The sequence below is a fragment of the Adiantum capillus-veneris genome, chromosome 8, assembly GCF_014529385.1.
Source record: "Adiantum capillus-veneris isolate H3 chromosome 8, ASM1452938v2, whole genome shotgun sequence".
Lineage (NCBI taxonomy): Eukaryota > Viridiplantae > Streptophyta > Polypodiopsida > Polypodiales > Pteridaceae > Adiantum > Adiantum capillus-veneris.
This window is the reverse complement of record NC_140938.1, coordinates 128,626,043-128,653,698: the sequence shown is the minus strand read 5'-3', so window position 1 is coordinate 128,653,698 and position 27,656 is coordinate 128,626,043. Positions and strand designations below refer to the sequence as shown.

At 45.0% G+C, this 27,656-nt stretch overlaps 1 protein-coding gene across 1 annotated transcript in view; it reads right to left on the bottom strand.

Moving 5' to 3' along the window:
• LOC147452948 (Ubiquitin-associated/translation elongation factor EF1B protein) overlaps positions 1-27,656 on the bottom strand; it is a 69,986-nt gene that overhangs the window by 31,134 nt on the left and 11,196 nt on the right. Inside the window, exons 2-3 of the mRNA XM_086518488.1 lie at positions 13,512-13,561; positions 13,259-13,423 (exon numbers count right to left, since the gene is read on the bottom strand). Of these exons, the coding sequence (XP_086374614.1) occupies positions 13,259-13,423; positions 13,512-13,561 (215 nt within the window). The remainder of the gene's footprint in view (positions 1-13,258; positions 13,424-13,511; positions 13,562-27,656) is intronic.

The window sequence follows — 27,656 nt, the reverse complement described above, 5'->3', positions numbered from 1 at the left end:
CTCTTAAGGTCTATCCTGCTGAAAATTGCAGCACCCTCTAAACGGTCGAGAATATCATCAATTCTAGGAATAGGGAACCTATTTTTGATGGTATTCTTATTCAACGCACGGTAATCAATACACATGCACCATAAGCCATCCTTCTTCTACACTAGGAGCACTGCGGAGCAAAAGGGTGAAGAACTAGGCTGAATCAGCCCCTTCTCTAATAACTCCTCAACCTGGCTCATAATCTTTCTGGTGCGCCGCACTAACCCTGTAGGGAGGTCTATTTGGTGGGCTACACCCTGGCACCAAATCTATCCGATGGTCCTCAGGCTCTCTGGCGGCAATTGCGACAGTAATAAATTAGAAAAACAAACACTAAACTTTTGCAAAAATGCTGACCTTTCTATATCTAACACGGATAAATTTGACTAATCACTATCTGAGACATCACGTGCAAAAATCAAGTACACAAAAAGATGATTCTTTATTACAGAAGTGATAGCAGAAGCAGATACAATAGGGACTGACTCTCTTTTAAGCTTTACATCCAAGATGTGAGTTGTGCCCCTATGCTGTACAGTGATCTTTTTGTTGTAGGCATCCAAGACTCCATGCACTCGGAACATCCACGGGATCCCCAACAAGACGTCACAACCTTCCAGCGACATGATGTAAAACTCTTCAATGTCCACATACGATTGAATATGCAGACGTAGTTTTCCAATGATGGGAGTAACACACTCTCAGTGGCCAGGACATGCCAACCCTGCCTCTACTATGTACCCCATCTCTTCAGCTCTGATGCCCAGCTTCATAGCTAACTCTGGTGAGATAAAGTTGGCTTTGGCACCTGGATCAAAGAAGATGAGTGTCGTCTGATCCCTAACTTTACCCCATGCCCTGCATAACTCACTGGCATCTGTGCTGGGCCTGTCACCCACCATGTCTGGCACTAAACCTGTCGTGGGTTTAGGCTTCTTGCCTCTCTGGTCTTCTTTATCCTCTGAGTCAGTTGGTCTTTTCCTTTGTGGACAATTGATAGAAAAGTGACCAGGCTGCTCGTATATAAAGCATTTGTTCTCAGCCATTAGGACCTTCTTTTCCTCGAGCGACTTGCGCACAAAAGGCTTCCTTTTCTGTTTCTTTGCCTGCGCTCCAAAAGTCCCGGCTGAATCCTTGTCTTTGGTGGCCTTTTCTGACCCCTGTGACGCATCAGGAGCCGTTTTCACAAAGGGCTTCTTCGCTGAATTTTTCTTTTGCTACCCTCCTTTGTCAATGCTCGGAAATCCACTGTCCTCTCCTTTCAACAAGGCAAGAACAGTGTTTGCAACTTCCATAAGCTGAGTAAGGGTAGCCACTCTGTTCTTTGTACAGTAATCGCAAAGCCCTTTAGGCAGCCCACAACAGTACTTCTCTATCTGCTCTATCAATGGCACAAATCTGTAGGAGGTCACTGATAGTAACGCTTTACAAAACCTCCTATTGTACTCCAGCAAGCTCTTGCACGAAGCTGAAGTAAGCTGGTGCCAATCTGTCATGACGTCGAGAACCTCAACATCGTACTTGATATACTCGTCCAATCCAAAGAGAAAAGCCTCTTTGCGCTCATCATCCGATTTTCGTAATTGAGTGCCTAGTTGCAAAACACGATTAGAAAAAGACATGACTAGCATACCATTTTGCTTGAGAGAGCACCAATCGTCCTTCAATCGTGGGAGGTACTGAGGTGGCATAAACCGCGCCTTGAGCTTGTCTTGGAAATCAGCCCAATTGAAGGAAAGGGGCGTGAATTCGTCGACTTCCTCTAGGTGCACGGCTAGCTGTGCCTCTTGCCATGCATGGTACCAATTAATGGCATCACCGGCAAGGTACATAGCTGTCGTCAAAACTTCGCTATTTCCTGTCTTCTTAGTTGTCGCAAAATAAGCATTAAATTGATGCAACCAAGAATGAATAACCGTAGCATCCATCTTACCGTCATACTTACTGAAAGTCAACTTCTCTGTGACTGGATGGTTGGAATCCGCCACGTGGCTTGCACCACTTGAGGAAACCCCACGATCTTTGGGTGGTTCGGTCTTCGAGGCTAGCACTTGTCGAAGCAATTCTTGAGTGCGTAGCTCTCTTTGAGCTTCACGCTCAGTCTCCAAAGCCAATCTTGAGCTTCACGCTCGGTCTCCCAAGCCAATCTTTGAGTTGTACGCTCGGCCTCCAAGGCCGCGCTTCTTGCCGCCTCTTCCGCCTTTCTTTCTTGTTTTCGTTCTTTGCGGCGTCGCACTCGCGTTCTAAAGCAAGGCGATTGTCTTCTTGTTGTGCGGCAAGTCTTGCGTCTCTTTCGTCACGCTTACGGTCCTTAGCAAGGCGATTTGCTTCTTGCTTGCGGTCCCTAACAAGGCGATTTGCTTCTTGTTGTCCATCATGGCCATCATCTGCTTGACCATCATCTCCATAGGAGTTAGTACAACTCGTGGCGTAGATGGCGAAGGGGGAGGGTCGAAAAAGTCTCCTGGTGGGGAAAATTCTTCGTCGCCTCTCTCATGCTCATCACCTGTATGCGAAGTATCCATTCCACTTCGGGTGACAACCATGCACTATGATCTTCGGTTCTTAAGTCCACGAGGAACTTGGGTTCTTGAGGGTCTTGGGTTCTTGGGTTCTTGAGTTCTTGAGGTTCTTGAGGTTTTGTTTTGCTTGCAAATCGCGTTTGAGAAGGATCTTCTCTTCACCCGAGTTCTACTCTTTTCCGCGGGCGGACCCCTTGGTGGCCTTGCGCTCACACCAAGGTTGCTTTTTCCCACCTCACCTCGATTGGCCGGCCGCTAAGTGCACAGTCCGCTCTCAATGAGTGAAAAGAGACACAAGGGGAGGCTGGACAAGCCCTTCTTTCTTGGGATTCCTGTCACTCTTCAACAAAACACGATTAGGAATCGACACGCCCAAGCGAACTTGGGTTCGTGCGACCTCAACAAGCAAAAAAATTCTTGTGGTTCTTGTGGTTCTTTCCTTGAGTGATCCAGAACACTGCCAAAGCTCTGATACCAATGTTAGGTGCAGCGGAATGATTGTTTGCGCTTTGTTCAAGATGTGTCACGTACACATCCAACCCTATGTGTCCGTGGACAGCTACACCATAACAGGGTTTCCGTCAAGACCAGTCGGTCTAGATTAGAAGTGATCTGGCACTTTTCTGAGTCTATTCGTAGACCGTGCATGCCCAGTCACTTAGTGTAGATGCATATCCTTTGGTTGCACACCGCATAAGCACAAGCATTTCCATCAAATTCCATCAGAGTCAGTTTGGGGATTTTTCAAGTGACTTTATCCTATTCTTCCCTATTTTTAACATTTTTCACTTATTTATTAAGTGACTTTTGTTGGGAACTCAGTAGGGCAAATTGGGTAAGTTAATATATAAGAAAACCCAACTTAGCACAATTGGGCAGATGAGCAAAGAGCACAGCAGGCTTCCCAAGCAATAGGTGCTTCCTCCCTCTCTCAACAAGACCTCCCCAAGCCATCCCTTGGTGAGCCATCCCCAGCGTTTTAGCATCGCCATCCACTTCCTCTCCTTGGCGTTTTCTCCCACAGCAAGCCATCGCCATCAAGTCTCCTCCCTTGGCGTTTTTCCCAGCGACCAACACTCCCAGCCATTAGCGTTTTTGGATCGCAGGTACAAGCAGTCATAAAAACGCAGCCAGATAGAGCAAGAACTTCAGCGTTTTTCATCACCATACGAACCCCGACAAAACCAGTCATTTTCAGCCATAAACACACCAATAAACCAGTCATTTTCAGCCTCCCAAAGTGGTCCAGATTCTCAGCCATTACCCCTTCGTGGACAGCAGATAGAAGAGCACCAAAGATAGCCCTAAAGTCATCAGCATAGACCCCGTTTGCATCAGCCCATGCACCATCATTGTACACCTTTGTGCAATCAAAAGTAGACCACTCTCGCCGACGAGAGTGGGGCCTTCGGAGGAGGGTTTTACAAACTCTCGGGTGTCGTATCTCTCTTCACTCTTTCTCTCAGTCTCATACACTTGCACGCACAATATCCACTCACTTTGTTTGTGATCATCGCACTCTCCATAAAGACGGAAGGCTCTCTCCTTCCCTAAGAACTAAAAAGAACCTTGAGTAAATATAGATCACTAATCTTGAAAAAATACAACATTCATTCCGCTGCACCTTACATTGGTATCAGAGCTTTGGAAGTGTTCTGTACTACTCAAGGGAAGAACCACAATAATTTTTTTTTGCTTGTTGCGGTCGCACGAACCCAAGTTCGCTTGGGCGTGTCGATTCCTAATCGTGTTTTGTTGAAGAGTGACAGGAATCCCAAGAAAGAAGGGCTTGTCCAGCCTCCCCTTGTGTCTCTTTTCACTCATTGAGAGCGGACCGTGCACTTAGTGGCCGGCCAATCGCCGTGAGGTGGGAAAAAGCAACCTTGGTGTGAGCGCAAGGCCGCCAAGGGGTGCGCCCGCAGAAAGGTGTAGAACTCGGGTGAAGAGAAGATCCTTCTCCAACGCGATTTGCAAGCAAAAGAAAACCTCAAGAACCCAAGATTCTCACGAATCAAGAACCTCAAGACCCTCAAGAACCCAAGTTCCTCGCGAACTTAAGAACCCAAGATCATAGTGCATGGTCGTCACCCGAAGCGGAATGGATACTTCGCATACACGTGATGAGCATGAGAGAGGCGACAAAGACTCTTCCCCACCAGGAGATGATTTCTTCAACCCTCCCCCTTCGCCATCTACGCCACCAAGTGCACCAAACCCTATGGAGGCAATGGTCAAGCAGATGATGGCCATGATGGATAGACTAGAAGCAAATCGCCTTGCTCAGGACTGTGAGCGCGACGGAAGAAACGCAAAACTTGCCGCACAACAAGAAGACAATCGCCTTGCTTTAGAACGCGAGCGGAACCCTTATGAAAAAGCTTCACAAGGAATTATAGGAGGATACATCACGGTTGAAGAACAAGTGATTTATGCTAAAGAAGGTAGATGTTTTCAATGTCACGTCAAGGGTCACATTAAGAAGGCCTGTCCTAAGACAGTCCCACCTAAAGAACCAAAGGCACCCACAGCTACCACAAGCACTGTCACAACACAACCTGCATCTTCTCATAACTCTGACACACACATTGATGAATCTCTCATGAAGTGTTATGGTCATGTAAAAGGGCATCGTCTTATCATATTGTTTGATCCAGGCAGTATACATGATGTGATTAGTCCCCCTCTTGTTGAGAGAGCCCGCCTAGAGGTTAGCCAAAAATCTCCTCTCGAAATTTCTGGCTTCGCTCCTGGTATGGACTCTCTCATCACGAAGGAGTGCCTTGATGTGATATTTACCGTTCAACAAGCTTCTTTTTGTAGAAAATTTTTTGTGTCTCCTCTCGCAGGATGTGATATGATTTTAGGCATTAAATGGTTTCGTAAACTCAACCCTCTCATTGATTGGGAGGCTAACACTCTCACTTTACATGCCAAAACTGATTCCCCCCCCTCATCATTCGTGCTGAGGAGGGCTTGCATTCTTTGCCTCTCATCTCGCATGTGCAGGTAAAGCGTGAATTACGACGAGGAGCACAAGCGGCATTCATCTATGCTGCCCCAGTTTCCCAGAGCATTCAGGCTCCGGGTAAGTATTCGGGGTTGTTTACGAAGTTTAAACATCTCTTTTTGCAAGATGATCTTCCACCTCGTCTCCCACCCGAGCGGCCGGAGGACCATCGCATCGAGCTTATGGAGGGAGCGCAGCCTGTCAGTAAGGCTCCCTACCGTTTGAACAAGTCACAGGAGGAAGAGTTAGAGCGACAACTCACGGAGTTGGTGGCTAGAGGATTCATACGTCCTAGTGTAAGTCCTTTTGCTGCCCCTATTTTGTTTATTCGCAAGAAGGATGGTTCGTCTCATTTGTGTGTTGATTACAGGGAATTAAACAAGATAACCGTCAAAAACAAGTTTCCGATGCCTCGCATTGAGTATATCCTCGATAAGCTCAATGGGGCAAAGGTTTTCAGCAAGGTCGATCTCAAAAGTGGATACCATCACGTACGACATTTTCAAGACGGCCTTTCGCACCGAGCGAGGGCAATGGGAGTATATTGTTATGCCTTTTGGATTGACAGGAGCCGTGAGTACGTTCAATCGTCTCATGGTAGGTCGTTTCGGCGATATGGTAGGTGTATGTGAGTTCATCTTTTTAGATGATATTCTCATTTTTTATGCATCGTGGGAGCAACATGAAAGAGATGTTGAAAGGGTACTAACTTGTTTGGATGAGTGTCAATTGTACATTGAAGCTAAGAAGTCTGATTTTTTTCTTACTAAAGTCACTTATCTGGGTTATATCATTTCTGCAAAAGGCGTCAAGCTAGACCCCGCGAAGGTGGAACAGGTTCGTAATTGGGATTTGCCCAAAACTGCATATGATATGCGTTCTTTTTTTGGTCTATGTCAAGCATATAGATCGCACATAGAGAATTCACGCATTGCTGCACCTATGACTGATGTTTTAAAAGGGGTAAAGACTCGCCGTCAGCGCATAGACTTGCCCGAGGTAGCCATTGAGGCTTTCGCAGCTCTCAAGGTTGAGGTGTGACAGAAGCACCGTGTCTTATCCTTGCCTCTTGGGATGATCCCTTTGAGGTATGGACAGATACGAGCAATGTCGCCATAGGCGCTGTGCTCCAGCAGCATGGTCGCCCAGTAGCTTTTCTTAGCCGGAAGCTCAATAGTGTGGAAAAGAATTATTCAGTTTATGATAAAGAACTTTTGTCTGTCATTCACTCTCTTAAGCATTGGAAGCATTTTCTGTATGGTAGAGAGTTTACACTGCGCACAGATCATCAAGCCCTCAAGTGGCTCCAGTCTATACCTAGTGCACATTGGAGTGATCGCCAAGCGCGGTGGTCACAATTTTTTGAGCAATTTGGAGGTTTGATAAAGTGTGTGCCTGGAAAAGCTAACCCTGTTGTTGCAGATGCGTTGAGTCGCAAAGGACAAATTTTGGCTCTTGAGTCAAGAACCACATTTTCTATACAGGGTGAGTCTTTTGACAGCATGAAGAATCAGTATGCAGATTCGGAGTTTGGTAAGTATTGGTTGCAGGCTCTTGCTTCCCAAGGGCCCAGCAACTATCTCATTCGTGATGGATTGTTATTTTTTCGTCAGCGTTTATGTGTGTTGCCCTCTCTCAAGCCAACCATATTGCATGATGCACATGATTCTCTCACGGGTGGGCACAGGGGTATGAACACCACATTGGAAAAGATTGAATGATTTTTTTACTGGCCTAAAATGCGAAAAGACGTGTTTAGTTATGTCACACAGTGCACTATATGTCAAAAAGTAAAAGCTTTTCGCGGTAAGCAGCAAGGCCTCTTGCTTCTGCTGCCTATTCCCGAGGGACCTTTTCAGGATATCTCTATGGATTTTGTGACTAACTTACCACCAAGTCTGCATTCAAGGAACACTCGATGTTTAACAATTGTTGATCGTTTCAGCAAATTTTGCATGTTGATTCCTTGTAAAGCCACAGTTATTGCACGAGATGTTGCACGATTGTTCATTAAGCATCGGTACCCCCTATGTGGTTTGCCAAAGTCCATTGTTTTAGATAGGGATGTTAAGTTCACGTCCAACTTTTGGCGTGCACTCTTTGAAAATTTTGGCACAAAGTTGAATTTTTCATCCGCTTTTCATCCACAGTCAGATGGTCAAACCGAAATTTATAATCAGTTGGCTTTTGATGTGTTAAAATCTTATGTTCATGATCAGCAGTTTCAATGGGAGCTCTATCTCCCATTGGTTCAGGCTATTCAAAATGATTCCTTTTCTTCGGCTATTGGTCGAACTCCGTATGAGGCAGCCTTTGGCCGTCCGTTCCAGTCACTTTTGACTAGATCGGTCAGTCAAATGCCTGATGCCAATGCTGAGAGTCAGTCATTGGATGAGATTTCTGAGAGTGTGAAGCTTCGGCTAAGCAAGGCTCAGGAATCTTATTCTCGACAAGCTAACAAGCATCGTCAGGAGGTCTCGATCAAGAAAGGAGATTGGGTGTATCTACGAATCATGAAACAGCGTCTTAAGCAAGTTGGCAAGAAATGTCCTAAGTTATCTTTTCGTACGTATAGTCCATTTCCAGTCATCAAAAAGATTAAAGAGGTTTCAATGAAATTGCAGTTGACTAATTCATGGTCAATGCACAACGTTTTCCATGTTTCTTGGTTGAAAGTGTTTCAGGGAACACCTCCAAAGGACGTTTCGGAAGAAGAAGAACCGGAGATCATCGATGAAGCTGAATTCATGGAGCCGGAGCAAGTCTTGTTGCATTGGTTTCGCCATGGTTCGAAGAAACAAGTACGACAATATTTTTTGAAGTTCAAAGATCAAGGAACCCATAGAGCGGTGTGGGTAGACGAAGAGTTCTTCAAGGATTATCCAGAGTTGTTGGCACACTACAAGGAAGCCATGCAGCTCGGTACCAGTACCTCACTTTAAAAAGGTGGGGATGTCACATGACACATCCAACCCTGTGTCCGTGGACAAGCTACACCATAACAGGGTTTTCGTCAGGTACAGTCGGTCTAGATTAGAAGTGATCTGGCACTTTTGTGAGTCTATTCGTAGACCGTGCATGCCCAATCACTTAGTGTAGATGCATATCCTCTGGTTGCACACCGCATAAACACAAGCATTTCCATCAGATTCCATCAGAGTCAGTTTGGGGATTTTTCAAGTGACTTTATCCTATTCTTCCCTATTTTTAACATTTTTCACTTATTTATTAAGTGACTTTTGTTGGGAACTCAGTAGGGCAAATTGGGTAAGTTAATATATAAGCAAACCCAACTTAGCACAATTGGGCAGATGAGCAAAGAGCACAGCAGGCTTCCCAAGCAACAGGTGCTTCCTCCCTCTCTCAACAAGACCTCCCCAAGCCATCCCTTGGTGAGCCATCCCCAGCGTTTTAGCATCGCCATCCACTTCCTCTCCTTGGCGTTTTCTCCCACAGCAAGCCATCGCCATCAAGTGTCCTCCCTTGGCATTTTTCCCAGCGACCAACACTCCCAGCCATTAGCATTTTTGGATTGCCAGCCCATCTGCAACTTCAACGTTTTGTGTTAGCGTTTTCAGCATGGAAAACACAGCCATGACAGCGTTTGCAGCAGGTAAAATCGCAGGTACAAGCAGTCATAAAAACGCAGCCAGATAGAGCAAGAACTTCAGCGTTTTTCATCACCATACGAACTCCGACAAAACCAGTCATTTTCAGCCATAAACACAGCAGTAAACCAATCATTTTCAGCCTCCCAAAGTGGTCCACGTTCTCAGCCATTACCCCTTTGTAGATAGCAAATAGAAGAGCACCAAATTCAGCCCTAAAGTCATCATCATCGTCATCAGCATAGTCCCCGTTTGCATCAGCCCATGCATCATCATTGTACACCTTTGTGCAATCAAAAGTAGACCACTCTCGCCGACGAGTGGGGCCTTCGGAGGAGGGTTTTACAAACTCTCGGGTGTCGTATCTCTCTTCTCTTTCTCTCAGTCTCATACACTTGCACGCACAATATCCACTCACTTTGTTCGTGATCATCGCACTCTCCATAAAGACGGAAGGCACTCTCCTTCCCTAAGAACTAAAAAGAACCTTGAGCAAATATAGATCACTAATCTTGAGAAAATACAACATTCATTCCGCTGCACCTTACAAGATGAGTGCTCCGAACTGTGCTCAAGGGTTCCTTTTAGTTCTTATGGAAGGGAGAGCCTTCCGTTCTTAATGGAAAATGCTATGATCACGAACAAAGTGAATGGACAATGTGTGTGCAAGTGTATGAGACTGAGAGATAGAGAGAGAAGAGAGATACGACACCAGAGACGACGTAAAACCCTCCTCCGAAGGCCCCACTCTCGTCGGCGAGAATGGTCTACTTATTGATTGCACAAAGTGGTACAATGCGGATGCAATGGACTGATGCAACTTGGGACTATGCCGATGACGACGACGGTGATGACGACGACGACTTTAGGGCTGAAGTCTGTGGTCTTCTAACTGCTGAATTTCGGGGCTGTTTCGGTGGCTGAAAATGACTGTTTTGGCTGCGTTTCGAGGGCTGAAAATGGGGGTCTTCTTCAACCAACTAGGGCTGAATTTTCTGCTGTCCTTAACTGCTGAAAACGCTGCCTCTTCTGTTACAGATTGGCTGAAAATAGGAAACGCTGGCAGATCTGAAAAACGCTAGCAAAAATGATAGGTAGCTGGGAAGTTCTGGTACTGCTGATGGCGATCTGCAAACGCTAGGCTGTAGGTTACTGTGGCGATGCCAAACTGGAAACGCTAGGGCTAAATGTTGATGGCGATCAAGCAAATCTGAAAACGCTAAGTGAGGGAATGTCCGACGATGAAGGAAAACCAAAACGCTAGGGGTACCGACGGGGTTCTTGCTGAGAAGGTGCCTGTTGAGCGGGAAGCTCCTGCTGCCTCTTCTGCCAGAAAGTGCTAACTTGGGTTTGCTTATATATTAACTTAGCAAAATTGCCCTACCTACTTTTGTTGGAAAGTCACTTAAAAGTAATAAGTGAAAAATGTCAAAAATAGGGAAAAAACTTCAAAATAGGCTAAATGCACTGGAAAATTCCCCTAACTGATTCTAATGGATTCTGATGGGAATTCTGATGATCATGCTGTGTGCAACCAGATGATATGCATCTACACTCAGTGATTGGGCATGCACGGTCTACGAATAGACTCACAAAAGTGCCAGATCACTTGTAATCTAGATTGACTGGACTGACTGAACCTTGATCATGCTGTAGCTTGTCCACGAACACATAGGGTTGGATGTGTCACGTGACAACTACCCGACCATCTTGCATTAAAATTGCCCCAATTTTATTGCCACATGCATCACACTAGACCACAAATGACTTCCTGAGTTCTGGTAAAATAAATACTAGATCTACGGTATCTTTTCCTCCAAGAGATTAAAAGTTATAATCTCTTTTCGTGTCGATATTGAAAGTGACCTCTTTCTTTTGTAAAGCATGTAGGGATGAGAAAATCTTGGTAAAATCTTCTATAGTAGGAACACAATCCCAAGAAGCTACGAACATCATGCACAGCCTTCAAATCTGGCCATGTCTTGATTGCTTTCACCTTGGCAGGATCCATTCGGACACCATCCTTAGACGTGGCCTAGAAAGTGGATCCTCTTCCAAGAAGAATTCACTTTTCTTAGTGTGCAACCTGTGACTGCGTAACTCTTCGAACACAATGGTCAAGTGATGCCTATGATCCTCTTTATTCTTCGAATAGTCATCAAAGAATATGCCAAAAAAATTTGATGTGGGCGGAAAATATGATCCATCATCCTATTGAACATAGCAGGAGTATGTGTAAGACCAAATGGTAGTCTTGTGCAAATCCTTTGGCCTATTACGAATCTAATGGTACCCACTCTTAAGATCTATCCTACTGAAAATTGTTGCACCCTCTAGACGATCAAGAATATCATCAATCCTTGCAATAGGAAACTTTTCGTAATGGTATTCTTATTCAACGCACGATAAGGTGAAGAAATAGGTTGAATTAGCCCTTTTTTCTAATAGCTCCTCTGCTTGGCTAATAATCTCTTTCTACTGGGCCGCACTAACCCTGTAGGGAGGTCTATTTGGTGGGCTACAACCTAGCACCAAATCTATCGCATGATGCTCAAGCCTCTCTAGCAATAACTGAGACGATAATGAATCAGAAAATAGTCACTAAACTCTCGCAAAAATGCTGACCTTTCTTTATCTAACAAGGATAAATTTGATTGACAATTATTTGAAACGTTAAGTGCAAAAATCAAGTGCACAGAAAGATGATTTTTAATTACAGAAGTGATAGCCGAAGCTGATACTTGCCCCTTCAGCATTTAGCCATTGTATCAGCATTTGTGCAAGTAATCTAAAGCAAGTACTTGCTTTGGAAACAAAAAAACGGGGCCCTTGAGGGTGGTTGGGTCATTTCTCTCTCTCTCTCTCTCTCTCTCTCTCTCTCTCTCTCTCTCTCTCTCTCTCTCTCTCTCTCTCTCTCTCTCTCTCTCTCTCTCTCTCTCTCTCTCATTGTGTTCAGTTTAGTTCTCTCAAGTGAAGTAGCCTTGTGTTTGTGCAAAGTACTAGATTTGAGCCAGAATCTTTAAACCCTTCCGCTGCAACTAACAAAATTTTACCAGTCTCTGCTTTTAGTAAAGGGTACCACCAAAAAGTGCTAAAAGTGGTACCACCAATACAGTTCACTCTCTATACAGTTCACTTCAAGTTATTTGAAGTGATAAAAGCGTTGCAAAGTTTTGCAAATTGTGGTTTTCTCTGTGTATTTTGCCAGATCACTCGTCAGAAGTGATTACACCCCCTCTGAGTTCCTTGCCCATGCTAAGATCCCGGATAGAGACTACATGCTCTGTTGCACACCTTGTGTATGGACATTACCTTGGACAAATGCATCCTCCCTTTGTCATCTAGGATAAGCTCCGCGGCACCCTCGCTATGATGTTTACACTCACCATGTATATGAGCGCATCTACCAATTAGACCCCTCGGCACCTCTGGAGACACTCACCAACCAGCTTTCCACCATCCTGCACACCTCAAGAGTCAGCAGCTTCTCCCATTGCTGTCACATAGGAGGTACCACACCTAATGGACTGCCCCAAAACAGATGGTATGATGGTGAGTGCACAAACCTATATAGACACTCCGCACACGATGTTTAGTCTCTACATTGATGAGATAGCATAGTATTTCCTTCGTACGGGGGGCAAGGGCAGGAACCTAGAAAGTACTCATACTCGTCATGCTATATGATGAGGGGGCCTTGTGAATGCTTGGCCTCCATATTATCATCCGTGGGAGACTTCCTTTGGGGGCAGCCAGATTTGGCGGACCTGTATATATGTTGCTCCCCCCTTTGCCATGTATCATCACTTTAGCATGATAGCATTGACATTGTTTTAGCCTCCACAAGGCATCTGTCTCTTGTCCTCCTCTTGAGATCCCTCTCTCTGTCCCTTGCCTTCCCTTTTCTCGCTTAAAGAATTGCTTTCTATTATCCAAAGAAAATAGTTGCACAAACCTTGACTATTGGTGTAGTGCCTCAATAATTATAAGCCAGTCTCCAAAGACCAGCATGCCTCCATCAACCATTAATTTACCAGCCGGAACTTGTAAACAAAAATGACTAATCAATCTAGAAAAAGAAATTTCCATACCGTGCCAGCTGCATCAGCAACTCTGCTCAAGGACGATGGCCTCCGTAATGATCCTATGAAACTGCTGCCCTCCTTTCTAGATTCTTCCAAAATTTTTCTTTCCAAATCAAAGTCAAACTGGAAAGTGCTCTGGGGTATGTCCTCCATCAGGGGCAAAAGCTCGGGCTGCTCACCAACAAAAAAACATCATAAACAATGACAACCCCAAATTGAAAATTTGTCTAAAAATTTTTACAATTTCTTTATTGCATACCGGAGGTGCCAATCGATACTCAGGTTTTAGTGCTACTCTGATACCAGTACCTGCAGGCAGGAATCTCACTCATCAACACATTTCCTTGAAGAGATTCATCACACAGACTAAGAAAATCACTTTGCAGATTCATTCAGTGTCAAACGCAAAGCATAAGCGAGAAGCTAGCATCACAAAAGACATTGGTGTAGTCATTTTCACTAATTCCCAGACTAAGAACATCTGTACAAGCAAAAATCTGTGTGTGCAACACAGGGCATAAGCAAGAGCCTGCATCACAGCAAGAATTTTGGAAGGCCTGGTGTAGGTCAGATTCAGCCACACTGGCTCAAATTTTATGCTTCCTTTGTGCAAATATTTATTTACATCTGCAAAAGATGTACGAGACCAGAAAATAATATCGTCGTCATGAGATCCAACTGCCCAATACAAAACTACGATAACAAATGCTACAAATATAAACAAATAAGAGCCAGTAGAGCCAGCCGGTGGCACATCTCCCAAAGCCTGATCTCCTGAGTGGGCTGCCAGTGTAAGTGCCATCACATAAACTCTCTCACTAGTAGCAAAAATAGCCCAAGGCATCTCTGGTCACTGTAGACCATCACCATTGGCAGAGGCTCCGAAGCCCTTACTAAACCTTTCCATTCTCATAGTATACAAGGCAGCACCATATGTAATGCTCCTTCCTCTCAGGCTCCTAAGTCACATAGTTGGTATATGCGCTGCTCCAGAGGCACCAAATATATCTACTTGTCTCTCTGTATTTAAAAGGGAAAGGTGCGAAACTGTTCTATGACACATCAAAGCCCGTGCGAGGTGAGAATTCATGAATCTCCGCCATAGACTATGTTAATCTTTGAACATGTGAAAGTGGTGTGTCCAAAGAGTACTAAAACGGTAGCAATCCATCCATAGTAAAGGATTTGGACCTTGTGCATACCAACATCTAAAGCCTCCCACCACGGCTAGCTATCGAGACGACTCACCTCCTTCCCAAAGAAGAGAAGATGTTGCTTCCAGAGTCAATTACTGCAATTCTGGACCGAATTGCTCTAAGAAGACCTATCACCTGAGCTCTAATACCACATCATGCTTGTGAGAAATCGCATCTTGATCATGCAAATCATCATGCTTGTCATTATCATGCTTATCATCATGCAAATCCTATATGTCATGCTTGGGAGAAGAAAAGACGGAGAGAGTCTCCTTTTCCTGATCCTCTTCAAACTGCGCCTGCACAATAGGAAAGAGTTGCAAGAACTCTTTCATGTGTTGGTCACTCTTTTCTTTTCTTGCTTTGTTCTTGCGATCAAATTCTGCTCGTCTTTCTTTGTTCTTGCGATCAAATTTGGCTTGTCTTTCTGTGGCTTCCAAGCATGCTTGCTCGTGCTCATGCTCTATGGCTGCCGTTCTTTCTTTGTATTCACGATCTATGGCTGCCCTTCTTTCTTTGGCCGCCAAGCGCGCTTGATCACGCTCAGCTCAATAGCTACCTTTCTTTCTTCGCATTCTAACTTCCTTTTCATAAACAACTGCTTCAACTTCTCCATAGGAGTTAGTACAATCCTTGGCCTGGATGGGGAAGGGGGAGGGTCGGAAAAACCTCCTGGTGTGGAAAATTCTTCTTCACCACCCTCATGCTCATCACCTCCATGCGAAGTATGGTGATGACCATCCACTGAAGTCTTGGGTTCTTAAGGTTACGAGGAACTTGGGTCCTTGAGGAGTCTTGGTTCTTGGGTTCTTGAGGTTCTTGAGGGTCGTGAGGTCTTGAGGTTCTTGAGGTTCTTGAGTTCTTGCGGTTCTTGAGGTTCTTGCAGTTCTTCTTTCGCTTGCAATCTGTAGTAGAGAAGGATCTTCTCTTCACCCGAGTTGTGAGGATTCTAGGTACTAATCCTCTATTAAGTACTTAAACTCATGATTAAGACTTAAGAAACTGAACTGAACTCAAAGAAAGACTTAAGAAGACTCTGTGTTTGATTGATCGAATGTGTGATACAAGGGCTCCTTATATAGGAGACGAAGAGACATAAATGAAAAGACACGTCTCTTGGTGAAGAGACACGACTTTAGACGTAAAGACACATCCTTTCAGCGAAGAGCTGCAACCATTGGGCGAAGAGTCACACCCATAGAGCGAAGGGGTGTGACCAGTCGTCGAAGGAGTGTGGCTTTTGGCGAAGAGACACGTCCTTTGGGTGAAGGGGTGTGACCATCCAAGCGCAGGGGTCCTTCTTGGCATGGCACTTCGCGTATCTGCAACTAGGAGTAGATGTATTGCTGTTAACATAGTCACAATCGTGACATTCCCTCCCATTTAAAATGAGAGCCTTTGTCTTTAACCTTTGCTTCTTGCGAAACCTTTTTGCTTTGACTGCTAAATCCCATGTCATTGCATTATTCAAAGACTTTTTAGAGGAATCTGGCATAATCAGGTTGATTGCAACAAAAGGTTGATCTTCAAAATCCTGCGTGTGATGTAAGCCTTCTGGTTCAAAATCTTCCAATAACTGTGAAATATTTGGGGAAGAGGAAATCTTCTCAAGATACTCTTCAGATGGGGTAACTTCAACTTTATGAATCACTGGAGAGGATTTTGGCTTGAGACTGTAATCATCTTCCAATAACGAATCCCAAAATTCTTCATAATCATATTCTGGAACTATAACTTCATGACTTGTAATTGGCATATCATCATCCAGTAAAGAATCAAAGAAAACATAGTCGTCTTCAGACTCGGAATCTGCAACTATATCTTTATCTTTGTCTTCATCAATTGATTCGGGAGAAGTTAATGAATTCAAAAATTCATCAATAATAATATCTGCATCTGCATCGGAAATCATATTCTCTTCATAATCCATTGTATCATGCTGTTTGCAATTGACTAGTACACGTGAGGCTTGAATCACTCTTTCCGCATGAGAAAGCCCGTGTAAAGTCAATTCACGTCCATCTTTGAACAAATTGATAGTATGTCCTCGAAAGCTAATTGCTGGATCATATTGGAATAACCAATGCTGACCAAGAATCATGTCGTAATAAGATAAAGGCATGACTTCAAAATCCAGTTGATCTGCATAAGTTTGAATCTTGAACTGCAACTGTCGAACTGTCTGATCACAAGTCAAAATTGATCCATCTGCTAATTCCACATCATATAAGTGAGATGTCTTCTGAGTTGGTAAGCCAAGCTGTTGAACTATCTGAGTGCTAACGAAATTATTCGAGCATCCGCTGTCCACTAAAATATTGATGGAGCGACCATTGAGTAGTCCAAAAAGGCTCAAAACTTGCTTTGAGAGAGGCTCCAAAATTGAAGAATTGCACAGAGCATGCTTCATAAGAATACTCGTATCCTCTGAGACACGAATCGTATTGACCACAGATTTTCCTTTATCCTTAGCAGAATCTGGTTGTTCAGAATTCGATGATGTTTTCGCGTTGGAATTTCTTTTCGAATTAGACGGATTTAGTCTCTTTGGACATTGATACCATCTATGGTCACCACTGCAAATTGTACATAATCCTTCCTTCTTTGAAGTAGAAGATCCATTTGACGAAGAGCCTTGCTGAGTATTGGAATGCCGATCTTGAGAAAAATCACGTCCTTTACCACGATCAAGTGGAGGAACGTGTGAAGAAGATCTGCTTTAAGATTGTCAATCTTGAGAATAGAACCTTGAAGTTGAATAAGGTTGCGTTGCTTGCTGTCTGAACTGAGACTTATGTTGTTGACTTTGGCTATAGTTGTCTCTGCGATCGCGCTGTGAAAAGCGAGCGCTATTTGAAGATCTGTTACCAGGGAGAAAATTCCGTGTAGGGCGTCGATTATCGCCAAGACGCTCCACATAGGCAATTGCAGCATCCAAAGTGGTAGGGTTGTATTTGTGCACATCATCCTTCAGGTTGGGTTCGAGTCCGTCGATAAAACTGTGAAGTTTATCAGAGGGACTAAGGGTCTCTATCTCCAGAGTTAGTCTTTGGAACTCTGTGATGTACGCGGCCAAGGAACCTGTCTGGCTCAGGCGGCGAAGAGAGGACCGGGCATGAAAATACGCATTGGCACGTTCGAACCCCTTGCGAATAGCACGCCGGAATTTATCCCAAGAAGGTGTGTGCTTACCATCAGCAACCCGTCGTTGCCACCAAAGAAATGCTGTCTTTGAGCAGAGAACTAGCAAGTGCAACATTTTTACTCTCGACCAAGTCTGTGTTCGATAAGTAAATCTCCATTTTGAACAGCCATTGGTCCAGCACGCGCTTGTCGCGGCGACCAATGTATGGTTCCGGCAATTTAACATCAAGCTTCTTCTTCTGTGCAGCATTAAAAATTTTATAAAGTAATTGAAGTTCGTGATTGTTTACCTCTTCAGTTGGATCTGGTTCGTTTGGTTCGTCCACTGAAGCTTCGGAAGAAGGTGTTGAAGATGCTGCATTTGTAGTTCAAGAAACAGCAGGTCGACTTCGAGAAGTGTTTTCCATGTGCATCTCATCCAAGCGAGTGTGAAGTGATGCGAGGCTTATGGAAAGTGTGGCCATCTGCTCCTTAATAAGAGTAAGGGCATCGTCAGATTGACCACCTCCATCCTGAGAATTCGGCATGGTTACACCTTAAAGGGAACTCGAACACGTGCTAAAGCAGGTTTTTTTTTAGATGGTTACAACTTTTGGGACGGGAGCACCGCGTGCAGGAGAAGCACACCATGCCAGCGTTGGAGGATGGGGTAGGAGCAGCTTACAAAAACTTAGATCGTTGGTCTTTTACTCACAGAATATGAAGTTGTTTTTTTTTTATTTAAAGTTAAGTGACTTCACACCTTTTTATTAAATTGGTCTTGGTCAACTTGAAGGTGTCCGGCCAATTTATTGATGTGTAAGAGTATAGCCAGTAGCGTGAAAGTCCAGAATCGATGGCTGCGTAAGTAATTCCGTACGCTACGTGAAGGGTTGGGCCAGTGAATGAGTAGCGCAAACATGAAGAGTTGCTACGCAATGGGTGCGCCAGTAAAGGGGTAGCACCAAGGGGTGCCTACACCAGAACACTCAGTTTGCAAGGGGTGTGACCTTTCATAGGGGCACACACAGAGTAGCACCTATTCACGAAGGGGTGTTGACGGCCGAATTTGATTGTTGAAGAGGTGCAAACAGCGTGAAAGGTCACGAGTGGGAAGGGCTGTCCACGCACACGCAAGGGGTGAGCATGTGAAGAGTTGGCTCCAAGGGGTACACTGTTGCATATGCCAAAGGGTGTAGCGTCCGGGTACGCGACACACATACTCTGGGTACGCCACACACTCACACACACTGCTGTCCCGTTTCTGTTTATGCTGCTATTATATGCGTAGAATTAAATCAGTTACCTCAGACCATCGGCGAAGAGGTTGAATTCCATCTTTCTTCTGCTTCCATACAACTCCGGGAGAGGGGGGGGAGAGGGTAGCGGCGAGGGTGAGAGGCTCACAACCTTCGGGTCCCGGAAAAAAATTGCTCTGATACCACTGTGAGGATTCTAGGTACTAATCCTCTATTAAGTACTTAAACTCATGATTAAGACTTAAGAAACTGAACTGAACTCAAAGAAAGACTTAAGAAGACTCTGTGTTTGATTGATCGAATGTGTGATACAAGGGCTCCTTATATAGTGGACGAAGAGACATAAATGAAAAGACACGTCTCTTGGTGAAGAGACACGACTTTAGACGTAAAGACACATCCTTTCGGCGAAGAGCTGCAACCATTGGGCGAAGAGTCGCACCCATAGAGCGAAGGGGTGTGACCAATCGTCGAAGGAGTGTGGCTTTTGGCGAAGAGACACGTCCTTTGGGTGAAGGGGTGTGACCATCCAAGCGCAGGGGTCCTTCTTGGCATGGCACTTCGCGTATCTGCAACTAGGAGTAGATGTATTGTTGTTAACATAGTCACAATCGTGACACGAGTTCTGCTCTTTTCCGCGGGCGCACCCCTTCGCGGCCTTGCGCTCACATCAAGGTTGCTTTTTCCCACCTCACGTCGATTGGCCGGCTGCTAAGTGCACGGTCCTCTCTTAATGAGTAAAAAGAGGCACAAGGGGAGGCTGGACAAGCCCTTCTTTCTTGGGTTTCCTGTCACTCTTCAAAAACACGATTAGGAATCGACACGCCCAAGAGGACATAGGTTGCCTGCGACCGCAACAAGCAAAAAATAAATAAAATTCTTGTGGTTCTTGTGATATACACAACACTGTCAAAGCTCTGATACCAATGTAAGGTGCAGCGGAAGTGAATGTTGAACTTCGCTCAAGATGAGTGCTCCGAACTGTGCTCAAGGGTTCCTTTTACTTACGAAAGGGAGAGCCTTCCGTTCCTTTAGTGAGAGATTGCAATGGACACACATAAAGTGATGAACACTGTGAATGAAGGTGTTGAGACAGAGATAGAGAGAAGAATACGACACCAGAAAGTTGTCAAATCCTCCTCCAAAGGCCCTGTCACAAAGTGATGACGTGGCAGACAGCAGAAACCCTAATTTCTGCAAGAAATCCTAAAATTCCTGCAAACCCTAATTTTTGCCAAAAACCCTAAATTCCGGAAATCACGGAGGCGGATTATTATTAAAATTAAAAAAAAAAAAAATTTTGGAAAACGATGAGCGACGCGAATTTTGCTTTTGCTTTTTTTTTTATAAAAAAAAAGAGAAAAGACTCTCTAAGAGAGAGAGAGAATTGATGCTTTTGATTTTAAAAGCTTTTGGGGCTCTGCTTTTGGGCATCCCTTGTAACCTTTAAATTAGTGGTGAGGGCCTCACTTCTCAGAGCATCTGGACGTAGAGTCTGAGAGTGAAACCCTAACCGCTCTCTTGTACTTTGATGATTGATTAATACAAAAAGAAATACCGAAAGGGGCGCCAGTCTTTGGGGCCAATATCTCTAGGCACAGAACTCCGCCGGGCCAGTGCAAATCTATTGTGATCTGTGAATTGTTTTGAAGTGGTTATTTGGTGCTGTCGCGGTTGATTCTTGACTTGGAGTGTCCAAGTTTGTTACAGTGGTATCAGAGCACGACCGATTTCTCTTCGACGGGAAATCCGATCCCCGAATTTTTTTCCGCGGCACCTATGTCTTCAGGCAATGATCAGTCGACTCCCTCTGCATCTGGAGATGCGGGCTGGGATCACAACGAAGATTCAGACAGAGAGTATGGCCCGCCTCGGCCTACTCAGGCGGAGCAAAGAGAGATGGAGCGTCGTCAATTGATTGGTGATGCAACAAAGATGATGCTCAATTTTGCCAAGGACCCAAAGATGGCAAAATATATGAACCAGACCTCTTTGGAAGAGGTACAGAGGGAGTGGCAGAGAACCACAACACCACTCCCGAAACCCGCTCTCAAGAAACCTTCTGCCTCCAAGAAATATACGGAGAAGGAACTGGAGAACGTGGTTGATGCACGGATTGCTCAGCTTTTCGACGTGCAAAAGAAAGGCAAAAAGCACGGCAAAAAGCAGAACAAAGGTATTGACTTCCCGGGATATTTGGGTCGTCAGTCGACATTCGACAAAGCAAAGAAACTGAAGAAGCGCGTCAAGTTTGAAGGCCTACCCAGTTCTTCTTCTTCTTCTTCTGACAGTTCTTCTAGCTCTTCAAACTCGAGCGAAGAAGACAGGAAAAGCAAAAAGCGAAGCAAGAAACAACGCTTCGGAAAGGGCAAGAAAAAGGCAAGGAAATCTAGGTCTCGCCCAGTGAGTGACACTTCTACAGAGGACTCGTCTACGGACAGTTCAGACTCTGACAACGGAAACTTTTATGCAAACAAGAGGAATTTTTACAAAGCCAACCAGTATGACTTTCTCGAAGATAAAAGCAAGAAAGTCCGAGAGTTTAAGGAAGGTGGCCAAGCACTTAAGTTTGATACTTTTTCGGGATACTCCGATGCTTCAAAGGCTTTGTCTTTTATACAACAGTTTGACATCGCTTTCGCGGGAGGACGCTATTCAGAGCACTCCAAGATTCGGAGAGCTGCCTCTTATTTTAAGGGGAACGCTCGCACTTGGTGGTCCACGCTTCTATTAAGCAAGACTGTGCCAATTACATGGCTGAAATTCAAGAGGCTTTTTATTTCTTCTTGGTTGACTCAAGAGTTTGAGCGAGATATATGAGCTGCTTGGAACCATCTCCAAATGACCAAGAGCGATACAGTGAATTCTTACTGTGAAAGATTTTGGAACTCTTTTCTACCTGCCTCTTCATTCAAGAAGATCTCGTTCAGAGAACAGATTGAGCGGTTTACATTGGGTCTACCTACAGAGATCCGAGACCACTGCTTGGAACAGAAGTCAGCTTCTATTCAGGAGTTGATGAGTCATGCGAAGCGGGGCTTTGCCATTCACTCTGGCAGTCTGACCTACCCCACAGATGAGGCCATGACACAACGAGCCGAACAGACTTTTGGGAATGAAAGTAGAATGAAAAAGAGCAACCCAGAGAAAAAAAAAGGATGCACGACCCAAGCTTACTCCTGAGGAGAGAGCTCGCTTCATCAGAGAGGGGAAGTGCTTTGGATGCGGGGAACATGGACATATTTTCGCAAAGTGCCCTGATAAGGCACAGAAAGAACAGAATGATAAAGACGACGACAGGTCTGAGAGTTCGAGAGCAGCTGAGGAATGTGGCAGAAAAGGCAGATAGAAAAGCAGAACTGGTACCACATGGCGTGGGACCTGCACCGAATCTAATGAATGAAAGTACAAACTTTGCCGCTTTCGGGGCAAAGCGAAGAATCAGGAAGCTCTTTTGAAGGAGCCAAGGCCAACTTCTTTTCACTTGGAATTGGCGGCTCGATTTGGAACTACGCCCGACAGACTGACGCCACAGGCGGAGGTAGTTCGACTGGCACCCGGATGGGATGTTGCCATTACACCGAGCATTGGCAAACTTTGTTTGCAATGACAGGGGTGTTCCGGGCACGCGAGTGACGTTCTACTCGGGATCCCTTGGTACCACAAGAACTACGCCGTGGTTGACCACCGGGCCGAGAAAGCGACTTTGATAAATGAAGGGCTTAGAGATTGTACTTGATGAACTTCAGTTTTCTTACTCATTCTTTTGGGAGAACTGAACGATGGATAAAGGTTGAATATGTTTTGACCTGAAGAAAAGAACGCCAAGATTTTTTCTCCACGCTCATGCCGATTGCTTTTGAGAGGGCCTAAAAATCATACCATTGATCTGATATCTGGAAGCACGCCACCGAATCGGCCACCTTACCGTGTGAGCCGAGTACAGAATGAAAAGATTATGAGCCCAGTGAAAGACCTCTTGGAAAAGGGTCTTGTCCAGCCTAGTACTTCACCGTATTGCTCTCCAGTGTTGTTGGTTTTGAAGAAAGACGGATCTTGGAGAATGTGCATCGATTATAGCACTCTCAACGAAATCACCATCAAGAACAGATTTTCGATCCCTAGGATCGATGATATACTCGACAGGTTACAGGGATCCTCGTGCTTTAGCAGGATTGACTTGAAGAGTGGACATCATCAGATCAGGATAGCGCCAGGAGATGTCTACAAGACAGCTTTTCGGACGACTTTTGGGTTATTTGAGTTTTTGGTGATGCCTTTTGGCTTAACCAATGCTCTTGCGACATTTAACCAGATGATGGACAGGATTTTTCGAGAGTACATGCTATTTGTTGGCACTTTCTTTGACGACATCATTGTTTTCTCCAAGAATGAGGCAGAACACATAGATCATCTGCTTCAGGTCTTTCAGGCATTACGAGATCACACATTAGTGATTAATGCTAAGAAAAGTGAATTTTTCCTACCAGAGATACACTTTTTGGGACACATTGTGTCAACAGCAGGAGTGCAAATGGATCCGGCCAAGATAGAGACTATCCGTAATTGGCCCGACTTGAAGAATGTCCATGAAGTTAAAAGCTTCTTGGGACTGTGTTTGTACTACAAGCGGTTCATACGAAAGTTTGCAGAGGTTGCTTCCCCTTTACATACCTTGACACAGAAAGGAGTACCTTTTTCGTGGGGACCCACAGAGGTGACTGCCTTTCGGACATTGAAAGAGAAATTGACTACGGGACCTATTTTGACTTTGCCGGACTTGCAGAAGTCATTTGAAGTATATTGTGATGCTTGTGGTCGTAGTCTGGGTGCGGTCTTGATGCAGGAAGGCCATGTCATAGCTTACGAGAGCCGTTTGTTCTCTAGGCCGGAGATGACAGCATAGATCTATGAGAAAGAGCTTTTGGCGGTTATCCATGCTCTTACTCAGTGGCGGCATTACCTACTCGGAGCGGATTTTACTGTCTTTACAGACCATCAGAGTTTGCGCTACTTCTTGTCGCAGAAGCAGCTTTCGGAAAAGCAGATGCGGTGGGTGAACATCTTGTCACAGTTCCACTTCGAGATTGTCCATGTGCAGGGACAGAAGAATGTGGTGGCAGATGCTTGGTCTCGGAAACCGTTGGTTCTGGCTATTTCTGCGATACATCATGGGATTTTCGAGGATATGGTCGATCAGTGTGCCACAGATACAAATTTTGCAGATATTTTCACACGGATATGGGATGGGGAGATAGTAGCTGGATACTCCCTTCGGGAAGGCTACTTGATGAAAAAGACTGTTGTGCGTTACACAGCCGTTGAGGGAAAAGGTTATGACTGATTGCCACTGTCCACCTTTTACGGGTCACCGCGGCATTGCTACCACCATGAAAGGGGTAGAGAGAGATTTCTTTTGGCGGAGACTGAAGAAGGATTTGGAAGAGTTTGTGCGCAGTTGCTTGGTATGCCAGAAGGTCAAGTTTGACAGGCATAAGGCACAGGGATTGTTACAGCCTTTACCCATACCCACCCGCCCCTGGGAAAATATTGAAATGGATTTCATTTTTTTTTATCTCCCGAGAATACAGAATGATCACGATGATTTTCTGATTACATGGCACGTCTGAGACGATTGTCTCCGACAGAGACCCCAGATTTATGAGTTTGTTTTGGAAGGCAATTTGGAAGAACATTAGCACGCAGTTGCAGTTCTCGCAGACTGATGGGCAATCTGAGATTGCCAATTCAGTGATTTTAGATTTATTGAAGTCTTCTATCTCGCATCAGAAGACTCAATGGGAAAAGAACTTACCTTTGGTGGAATTTGCCTATAGTAACACGATACACTCTTCGACGGGGAAGACGCCATGTGAGATTGTTGAAACTGCTGCGAAGGTTCCATCCTTCCTGAGCACGAAAGATTAGAAATTTGAAGCGGATGAATATTCGCGAGATTTGGATACGGCTTTTGCTAAGGTTCGCGAGACTTTGCAGGAGTCTCAAGAACAACAGAAAAAGGCAGCGGATCGCCATCGTCGCGACTGGAAACTGAAGGAGGATGATTGGGTGCTCTTACTTTTGAGAAGGCACGCCTAAGAAAGGAAAAGGGAAAGGAGAGGCTTTTTCCAAAGCTTAGTATGTGATACTACGGACCTTTCCAGATTACTGACAAGATAAATGATGTCTCCTTCCGATTGAAACTGCCAGATACTTGGAGGATTCACAATGCATTTCATGTGAATCTCTTGAAACCTTTTAAAGGTGATGTGTCTCATGATGGGGAGCCTGATGAGCAACCCGAAGTGGAAGAAAACGAGGAGATCCTTGTTCCTGAACAGATTTTGGCACATAAGGATACGAAGAATAAGGGTAAAGTCCGAAGGCGGTTCTTGGTTAAGTTCAAGAATTATCCTGCACTTGATGCGAAGTGGATGGAGGAGGAGGACCTAGCAGATACTCCTCAGATTGTGAAACTTTACCTCGATGCTTTTGGTTTAGCATAGTCTACTCCAAATGGAACCCAGAATTCAGCTTGGCCGAAGATCTGGTGCAGTGGGATGCACAAGAGGGGAGTTACTCCACTCCTTTGTCAACAGATGCCTCGATTTTGATACTAAAGTCACTGATGTCTCTTTGAGCTTCAGGGATACTGAGAGCTGACAATATTCTGCTGGATGACTTTATGAAATGGAATTCCTGATTATGATACTGATTTGTTCTTGACTTCTTGTGAGTGCAGGAACTGATAGCCGAAATGACTGCAGCATTTTGGTCTGATTGATCTCGAATAGACATGGTTGCAATAGGGGTTAGTCAATCGGACATCGATGAGGTCCCGATTGGACCTAGATGTGATTGCTAGCTACATTGCCGATAAATCATGGTCTAAGATCCGAATGAATGTTGAATGTCATGTGATGTCCTGTGATGTCTGGTGATGTCCTGTGATGTCGTGTGATGTGACTGTCGATTTTGTACATGTGCTAGATGTGCGTTCCTAGTACGTAGGTACTAACAGTCAGTGTCTGCTAAGACGGTTTATGGCTTTTGTCGGTTTTGCAGGCATAATCGCGGTCGATTACAATGCTTTCAAGAGGGGGGTATGTCACAAAGTGATGACGTGGCAGACAGCAAAAACCCTAATTTCTGCAAGAAACCCTAAAATTCCTGCAAACCCTAATTTTTGCCAAAAACCCTAAATTCCGGAAATCGCGGAGGCGGATTATTTTTTTATTTATTTTTTTTTAAAAAAAATTTGGAAAACGATGAGCGACGCGAATTTTGCTTTTGCTTTTTTTTTATAAAAAAAAGAGAAAAGACTCTCTAAGAGAGAGAGAGAATTGATGCTTTTGATTTTAAAAGCTTTTGGGGCTTTGCTTTTGGGCATCCCTTGTAACCTTTAAATTAGTGGTGAGGGCCTCACTTCTCAGAGCATCTGGACGTAGTGAAACCGGCCTGTTCAATCCAAAAAGGGCGGTAGACTTTACTTTAAACCTTGATTTAGCTTTCACCCATTATTAGTCGTCTATTTTACATGTACTTTCAAGACACAACAAAGGGGAGAGGGATACAGGCTGCTAGATTGCACCTGTATGAGTAGACGGACACCAGATTGGCCCCTAACTTAGGCGCCCCTTTCGGTATTTCTTTATTGTTCAAAAGAGGGAATAAACGCTGTGGTTCCTACAAGCTGCCCCGCACAAACTCGGCTGAATTTCCACTGTTCCAGCCCGATTTCGGCAGCATAACTGTACTAGAACCCTTCACGGTCAGTATTCCCACGCATTGACCGACTTTCCCGAAGCATACGGGCACTTTGCAAAACCTGGCGAGAATCTGCAGCACGCTGAATTCTCTGTTTTCAGCCCTGAAAATGCGCCAGATCGCCTGTACAGCGGTTCCCTTGCGTCCCCGAACCTCCTGGGGGTATTAGGGTCCGTTTAGGGCCAAAACCCTAAACCTGCAAAAATACACAGCAGGCTGTAATTCACTGTTTCGGGCTCCGTTTCGCGTGCCGGTCGCATCCCTAGCAAGTCCTCGAGCTCCCGCACCTGTAGGGCTACTTGCCCTTTGAATCGGACGAGATTTCTGGCGTGAAACCTCTCCGAATTCACCTGTACCTGCGGGGGGATTAGCCGCTAGCTAATCCAGTACCTGTGCAAGAGGCTCTTGCCTCGGCAATCGCGCATGAACCCACACAACTGTACATTGGTCAAATGAAGAGCCCACTAGAGGGGCATAACATACTGCCAAAGGGGAGAGAGAGGGCAGTGCGTAGCGTGCAGGGCATCACTCCTGGCACCGCACTGTGCATAAGAGGGAAAGCAAGCACTCCATAGCTCTTAACCTGTGACAGAGACTTGCAAAATGAGCCTCCCCACTATAAATCACGTTTTTGCCTTCTCTATAAGTAGTAAACTGGCCTCAAAGTGCCAAGTGTCACTCATTTGTGCATTTTCCCGCTTTAGACCCTCGGGTCTAAAAATATCTCACCTGCAGCCTCTGTTGACTTGGCCACAGAGTAACAAAATGATCCCCATGTCAAACTGCACGTAATGACGCGAAGACATTTTCAGGTCCCAAAATAGCAGTTCCCTAAATTTTAGGAGATGCTGCCATTGTATCTTTCTAGGTCATCCGACCCTCTTTGTACACTGCGGCCACATCCAGAACTGAAATGTAGCCTCTGTAGCAAAGGATTCCACTTTGGCTAGTCAATGACCCCACTTGGCTAACCATAGTCCTTGTCCAACCTTAGTGCTCTCTTGCCCTCAGGCCCGGACTCCCTCTGGACAGTTCCACACTAGCTATGCAATGCAGGGC